Genomic DNA, 7,924 nt, shown 5'->3' on the forward strand with positions numbered 1-7,924 from the left:
TGTCTGAAGAGGTGAAATAACAAAACCATCCTCCGTTTGTTTTGAAATCTACAGTAGGCGACATTGTTTCGTGATATTTTTCAAAATAGCACGTAAGATCTAAATTTCACATGTTATATTTAACTAAAATACATGCTATTTAAAAAAACATAGTGAATTTTTAAGAAAAAACATTGTTACGTAGTATTTTTTTTAAAAAAAACATTGTTACGGGAAAATTAAACTTGAATAGAATCTTTTTATAAAGAAATAACATGTGATCTTAATAAAAACCGTGAATTACTAGAAAATAAGAATCGTTTTTTAAAGAAATTACATGTGATCATAATTAAAAACATGTATTACTACAAAATAACATGATAGCGAATGATATTAAACTGAATAGAGTGTTTTTTCAAAGAAATAACATGTGATCTTAATAAAAACGGTGAATTACTAGAAAATAAGAATCTTTTTTTAAAGAAAATTACATGTGATCATAATAAAAAAACGTGTATTACTATAAAATAACATGATAGAGAAAGATATTAAACTGAATAGAGTGTTTTTTCAAAAAATATCATGTGCTCTTTATAAATAACGTGTAAAACCGGAAAATAATATGATAAAAAAAGATATATTATTCTATCACATGTAATTCGAGAAAAAAACATGTTATAAAGGGCATGTGTGTAATTACACGTGTTTTCCGACATCCAACAGATAAAGTACTGTAGCCCATGACTATTTTCTTAATTCTTTTTGAATTCATGGCTATTTACAATAAATTCTCTTTTTTTTTATGTTTTTTTTTCTTTCTATATGGTAAGCTTTTTAAAAAACTAATTAAATAAAAAATAATGTGCATATTGCTTATACTATTTGTATAAAAAATAGCAATATTACTTATTCTCTTGTTTCTCAAGTTTCAGTAAAAAAAAATTGATGTTTTTTTTTAGTCGAAAAATTTGATGTTTTACTAGTGATAATTGATAAACTATCTAATATTCTTACCAAACAAAAAAAAAAACTATCTATTATTTTCACTTTTAATTAAAACAAAAAGTTGTGATTTTTTCAGTATAGTTTGCCCAAAAGTAGGACATATTCTGGCTGAGTAGAAAAAAGTAATAAAATAGTTCAACACTAAAAAGAGAAAAAAAAAAAAAAAAAAAAAAAAACACTCAATAAGCAACAACATACAAACCCAAAAAGCCTAATCAAACAAAAAATTAATTGAAATCAATCAACATTAAAAAATAAATTTCCTAATTGAAAAAAGTGAGCCAAAAGTTTGAATTAAAAAATACACAAAAAAATATTTGTCCATCACTTTCACCATTAGCTATTTTACTATTCAAAAAAATTTCCACTTTCTAATTAACAAAAATAAAAATTACGCATTTGTTCTTCTTCGTCTTCTCTCCTCCTCTCTATGTGCCCTCCCTCTGTTGAAAAAAAAAAAAAAAAAACAAAAAGTCTTCAATTTTCCATATTCTTCTCCTCTGATTCCTCAATTTCATACTCTAAAAAATCGAAAAATCTCACCTTTATTGTTTTCTCGCCGGAAAAATCGCCTGAGTTTCAAGAAAGTTTGGTTTTTTGAAGTTTTGATCTCGGAGAAGTAATAAAGACTATAATTCACGATTTGGGTTTGTGTTGATTTGGAGAGTTTTGAGTGTCTTGTGGAAGAGAAATGATAGATATCCCTGGAACACCAGGGACTTTGACTGGTCTTGTCTTAAGAATTTCTCAGTGTGTTTTTGCTGCTGGTTCGATTTCGTATATGGTTACTTCTGGTGGATTCTTCAGCTTCACTGCTTTCTGGTAAAGTCATCTTTTTTTTTTTTGTTCTGTTTGATTAGAGTTTAAGATATTGAGTTCTTGGATTAGTGTGGAGTTTTAGATGAATCGTATAGATCCAATCCCGAGAAAGTTGTGTCAGAATCTGGACTCTTTTTGTTACCTCTGGATTTAGTGTTTAGGATTTTGAAGCAATTTTGAGTGAGTTTGAGTCTGATCTTGTGTTAGACAAGTGTGGCTTGATTCATGTAATGCTTCATGATTGTGAATCAATCTAGAGAAAGATAGTTTTTGATATTGGTTTTGTATTTTCTGCTTAGTTCTTTTCTTGTTTTGAAGTGCAAGGATCTTGAAAACATCTGATATGTTGAATGTTTGATTCTGTGACAATTTAGCATTCATTCTCAAGTATATGTAGAGTTAAAGAATGTGGACTCTTCGTTTTGTTACTGTCTATTTGTTCTTACACCTGGAAGATTTGGTTGCAGCTATCTAATTGCAGCAATGGGTTTGCAAGTCATATGGAGTTTCGGTCTTGCGATACTAGACACATTCGCCTTAGTGAGAAAGAAAACGCTTCTTAGTCCGGTTTTAGTCAGCCTATTTGTAGTTGGAGATTGGGTAAGAGTATACCCTCTCTCTCTCTCAAACAAAGATCATCAAAATGCTAATCATTTTTTGTACTTTCCGTTTTAGGTAACATCGACATTGTCACTAGCAGGAGCATCATCATCCGCGGGAATAACGGTTTTATACTTTGGCGATTTAGGAAGCTGCAGTTTTGAAGCAGAGTGTTGGAAATACCAACTCTCTGTAGCTTTAGCTTTCCTTTGTTGGATCACAATCGCCATTTCTTCGCTTACTACACTCTGGTTACTTGCTTCCGCGTAAGTAAAACCGAAAAACTCTCTGTACAATTTTCATATATATAGAAAAAACAAAACTCATTTGAGATTTTTGATTCTTTGTTTTGTTAATAGAATACCATTACACCATTTTTAAACTCTCAGTGTATAAAGATTACTCTTGTTTATGAAATTATGAAAAAATGCTCTCATTTTTATTAAATTCTGTGGGACATTTTCAACTATGGATTATTGTACTAAAATAGAGAGTATCTTACGTTGCGTTTTTGGATCGAAACTATTTATGATTACAAAATACAAACATGTCAAAATTCGGTTGGTGGTGGTTTTGCCTTGCTTTGAAGCTACAGGTTTGACAAAGATCCAACGGCTATGAATTATTGAGTTTTAAAAATGAGTGGTTAAGATGCTTGTACTATGACCCACTATAAAGGACAACTAACTTTGCGTAATTTACAAAATACTCCTTGATTTTTTGCATTCTTCTACATTTGGTGTAATACATTTCCGAATGATCTATTTCCCCCTTTACATTGAATCAAGAGACAGAAACCAGAAAAAAATTGACAAGTTACTCAGACATTTTATTCAAAAATAACACCTAAGGATAAATTATCTAATCTCCCAATGGTTACTGCAAAACTACTGATAAAGAATCATCTGAAGAAACAAAATTCCTAAGCGATTGATGATTATGATCAATGATGAATCAACAGGAGGAAGATTTTTGTGATCACGAGACCGTATCACGGTCAGCAGGAGGTAAGGGTGACCACATTGCCATGTTTGGAGGATAGTAACTGTAACTCGAATAAACCGGCATATTATTGGGATGGAAAGCTGCTGAATGCTGCGAGGGGATGAAACCCGGTGATGGAAACGCCATAGATTTCAACTGTTGCACCACCTTCTCCTTATCCGCCTTCAACACCAGCTTTTCCTCCCATAATTCGTTTTTCTCCGCCTATTCCAGACAGTTAGACCAGAAATCAGATAAGTACATACTATACATAATGATTATGAGCTGCATCGTGACTGGACCGTCGTGTACAAGATGGACCTTTGAATATGATCAAAGTAATGTAATAAGCAAGAGAACATGTTTTAATCACACAAGATAACGAACTAAGCTTTGCTATTGAAAGGATTTATCTCCTTACCTGCATCGTAGCTCCAAACACACCATCTGTTTCAAAAAAAAAGGGAACCAATTCAGTCAAGAAGACTGGAGAAAATGTGAAGTTTTGATCAAGAAAGATCAATGAGAGTGTGTTTTACCTTTTACTGCATCGGGATTATATGCTTTCTGGAATTTCTCGACTAAAGAGGCGTAAAACGGTTTCGCTTTATCAGGCGGCATTGCGACATGAAAATCAGGTTTGTCACCTTTCAAGAATCCGTATAATGTGAACTGACTAACTGTAGTAACACAAGATCCAAAGACCAGAGAAAGCAAAGGATAAAGCATAATAAACAGATGCATTACCAAGTAAAACTCCATAATTCCTCTGCATTCCTGCAAAAACGCAACAAAGTTTCCATTTTCAAAAAATATCTTGAAAAACAAATTCATTGAAACAAAACTGTTAGCAGAACTTACATTTTGGTCCCATCCTTTGCCAGTGGTTTCATTAGAGAACAATCTCATGTTTAAAACTTTTCGACATCTATAAATATATGTTTTAAAATGTCAGAATCTGCAAACTTTATAATGAAAGTCAAAATTGATTCTTGTTATCCCATTTGATTTGGGCAAAGAAAATCATAATACAACAAGCAGCATCATCTACACCGATTTGATCATATTATTAATGTCCCAAGTGCACAGCTTCATCCACGGCTAGTGCCAATGCAGCAGCAGCGCCAACATATGTGTGTGGAGTTAGCTTCAAAAGTTGGTCTTTTGCTTCTTCAGGCAATTCCAAACCTGTAATAAACTTTCTAATGCTTTCTTCATTCACAGCTCTTCCTCTTGTTAGCTCCTTCAGCTTCTCATACGGCTCTGGAACACCATATCTCCTCATCACCTGTTTTTTATTCCGTCAATTAGCAATACATGGACTAACTTGATCATTATAGAAGACTAGAAAGTTTCCAGAAATTTACAGTTTGTATCGGTTCAGCGAGGACTTCCCAAGTATGATCCAAATCTTCTTTTAACCGAGCTTCATTAACCTATATCAAGATCATCCTTAGTCTCTGACAAGTGGAGACCTTTCTTAGGGCAACGGAAATAATACCTGAAGCTTCCCAATTCCCTGTATCGCGCTCTTGTAAGCCAGAAGAGAATGTCCTAAAGCTCCACCCATGTTTCTCAAGACAGTTGAATCGGTTAAATCACGCTGCAGATTGTACATTTAAAATTTTCAGGCTTACTTTTTCCCCATTACTGTTAGGAAAATCTAGTGGACACACTTAATATGAAAAAATGCTCAAACCTGCATTCGTGAAATGGGAAGCTTCATGCTGAGAAAAGCAAGCTCTGCATTTGCTTTACCTAGATTCCCTTCACTGTTCTCAAAGTCAATAGGATTCACTTTGTGAGGCATTGTCGATGATCCGATTTCACCCGCTTTAGTTATCTGCATCAAAATTTCAAACAATGAGACGATTTTCCCATTCAAATGACTCGACTTATTTTTTTTAATCATTTTTGTTAACACTTGCCTGCTTAAAGTACCCTAGAGATATGTAGCTCCATATATCTCTGTCAAAATCAATCAAGATATTGTTGAATTGGCTAATTGTATTAAAAAGTCTAGCCATATAGTCATGGGGTTCAATCTGCAAAAACCACGAGAACAATCAACCAGTGAGGAACTTTACAAATGCGAACTAAATCCTTCCACCAGGAAAATTTGATCAAGAGAAACTATATACCTGAGTCACGTATGGGTTAAATGTTAATCCAAGAGATGTAACAAACTCCTCTGCAACATGAGGCCAGTCGATATTAGAATACGCAGAAATATGGGCGTTGTAGTTCCCAACAGCACCCGCAAATTTCCCCTTAATCTTGGTTTCTGAAAGATATCTCCTTTCTTCGCTTAACCTCACAGCAAAAATCGCCATTTCTTTCCCCAAAGTTGTAGGTGAAGCTGGCTGCATTGTAATTCATGACCATTGGTTTAAGAAAGAGATAGATAGAACTGAAAAACTGCTAAAAAGGGAAACGTAACACCGTGAAAGTCTTCTCTTTCGACATTACCTGTCCATGAGTACGTGAAAGCATGGGGACATATGCAAAGCTCTTAGCCATCAGAGAGATAGACTTGATCAGCTCATCCATGGCTGGAAGTATAACCGAACTAAGTGCTTCTTGAAGCATCAAAGCATGGGAAAGATTGTTGATGTCCTCAGACGTGCAAGCGAAATGGAAAAACTCAAGAACCTAACTCGGTAAAAAAGACGAGAGATTTAGTTACAGGGAATCCAAGCAACCAAACCCTTAGAACTTAGGAGTGAGAGAATAGTTTCTAGACCTTAGCAATCTCTGGATGTGATTCACATTTTTGTTTCAAGAAATACTCCACTGCTTTCACATCGTGATTTGTTACTTTCTCGATCTTCTTAACTTCCAATGCATCATCCATGCTAAATCCATCGATTATGCCATGCAAGTAAATCTGAGCTTCTTTGCTAAAGCTTGGAACTTCAGTGACTTGAGGAATATTTGAAAGCTTAAGAAGCCATTTGATCTAGCAAAAATATAAAAGAAAAAACAAGAAAAGCTTTAGCATTAGAACAGTCATTTAAACTACTCTCACATGCTTCCTCCACCAAAGAAGAAGAAAACCAATCTTCCCAATCATAATCGTCTCAATCAATGAATCAGATCATAACCCTTCACTTGATAGGTAACAAAAAGAGTTAATATCAGAAGGAAGTACCTCGACAAGTACACGGAAATAGATCAATCCAAACTCACTCATAGAAGAAGCCAATTCCTTAACTTTCCCCCAGTAACGTCCATCCAAAGGCGATAATGCTGTTAAATTCGACATCTCCAAGTCTCTGGAACTTGCACCAGCCATTGCTATAACCTAAAGTATATTCATTTACCGTCAATTGGTATCGGAAAACATCAGATTACATCCAAAACACAGCATTAGAGCATAAACCCACAAAATATAGGCTTGAAACTAGAAAAGGCTTCACCTTTCTTGAAGTCATTAGCTTGAGAGAATACGGAGAAGAAACAGAGAATGAAACTCTTGGAAGCTGATGATGGCACAGAGATTTTGATGGGTTTAAGAAACTTCTGGTGGGTATAAGATTTTGGTGTTTGTTAAAGCCATCGAAGATAAATTGAGCTCCATTTGTGATATAGAGTGATCTCAGTGTTTAAACTTTAAACCTAGATTTCAGAATCCAAGCACCAAGTGAGTCAACTCACTCAAAGCACAAATATCAGTCACTGAGTCAAATTGGAGATTTCAAAGATTGAAACTTGAATTCAACATAATTGATTTACCTTGGAGATATTTAAGAACTATTTTGATTCGCAGACAATCTTCGAGATTGGTCGGAAAGTTCTACTTCCGTTCCGTCGATGCGAAGACAACACAAGGGGCTTAAGTGAACCATGGTGAAAAATGTTATTAGGGTTTAGATTTAGTTTGGTTGAACCGTTCGTTTCAAGCGAACCGAACCGAACTAACCGAACTAACCGATAACCGATTTTAATTCTAGAAGCTGTCCATCGGTTTTTCCCTAATAACCGAATACGAACCGAAATCTATAAACCTCGGTTCGGTTTTTTATCCCAGAAAAATGTACCGCCGATAAATTAGTATTTAGGGTTTTAGGAGATTCCGATTACTTTGTCCATCACTTAAACCCAGTTCTAAAATACGTTAGGCGGTGGATCACCGTATATCGCTTAAATGTATATCCAGCTGTATATACAGGATATATACGGTAAATATATATTTATAAATATATATATATATTACAAATATATATAATATCATATAAGACTCACAAAAATGCCCCTTTTTCAATACCCCTTTTCAAAAATGCCCCCTTTGGCTGTCCATTTTTAAAAATACCCCTTTTTATGTACAAAATGACTAAATTACCCTTCTTTTAATAAAAGATATCACAAATATAACAAAATTAGATCCACAAAATACAAAATATTTTTTGGCGGGAAAAGTGATCCCTCAATTTTTCCCGCCAAAACACTTGTAAAAAACCTTTAAAATACCTTGTAAATTTTTCCCGTAAAATTTTTTCCCGCCAAAAAATTTTCCCGCCAAAAAATTTTTTTTGCG

The 7,924-nt window shown here is 34.2% G+C and overlaps 2 protein-coding genes across 2 annotated transcripts; one reads left to right on the plus strand and one right to left on the minus strand.

Moving 5' to 3' along the window:
- The first annotated feature begins 1,316 nt into the window (after positions 1–1,316).
- Positions 1,317–2,850, plus strand: LOC9319478 (CASP-like protein 5B3). Its single transcript, XM_002883365.2, has 3 exons — positions 1,317–1,806; positions 2,271–2,403; positions 2,479–2,850. Exons 1-3 carry the CDS (start codon positions 1,676–1,678, stop codon positions 2,671–2,673), a joined length of 459 nt encoding a protein of 152 aa, XP_002883411.1. The 5' UTR covers positions 1,317–1,675; the 3' UTR covers positions 2,674–2,850.
- Positions 2,851–3,276: 426 nt separating this feature from the next.
- LOC9321624 (adenylosuccinate lyase) lies at positions 3,277–7,234 on the minus strand. The gene is given in 16 exon segments (XM_021032425.1): positions 3,277–3,612; positions 3,809–3,834; positions 3,927–4,034; positions 4,135–4,164; positions 4,249–4,675; positions 4,755–4,823; positions 4,889–4,990; positions 5,087–5,230; positions 5,316–5,432; positions 5,529–5,750; positions 5,857–6,039; positions 6,131–6,346; positions 6,539–6,691; positions 6,807–6,922; positions 6,925–7,005; positions 7,123–7,234. Coding segments are annotated over 11 exon segments (1,584 nt in total). The 5' UTR covers positions 6,968–7,005; positions 7,123–7,234; the 3' UTR covers positions 3,277–3,612; positions 3,809–3,834; positions 3,927–4,034; positions 4,135–4,164; positions 4,249–4,456.
- Positions 7,235–7,924: the final 690 nt, after the last annotated feature.

Source organism: Arabidopsis lyrata (genome assembly GCF_000004255.2).
Source record: "Arabidopsis lyrata subsp. lyrata unplaced genomic scaffold ARALYscaffold_3, whole genome shotgun sequence".
Taxonomy (NCBI): Eukaryota; Viridiplantae; Streptophyta; class Magnoliopsida; order Brassicales; family Brassicaceae; genus Arabidopsis; species Arabidopsis lyrata.

What these genes read in the sequence shown, in the direction of transcription:
- LOC9319478 (XM_002883365.2), top strand. Translation starts at nt 1,676, where the DNA reads ATGATAGATATCCCTGGAACACCAGGGACTTTGACTGGTCTTGTCTTA. An exon ending in TTCAGCTTCACTGCTTTCTG is followed by an intron (nt 1,807 to 2,270) that starts GTAAAGTCATCT and finishes ATTTGGTTGCAG; the next exon opens with CTATCTAATTGCAGCAATGG. An exon ending in TATTTGTAGTTGGAGATTGG is followed by an intron (nt 2,404 to 2,478) that starts GTAAGAGTATAC and finishes TTTCCGTTTTAG; the next exon opens with GTAACATCGACATTGTCACT.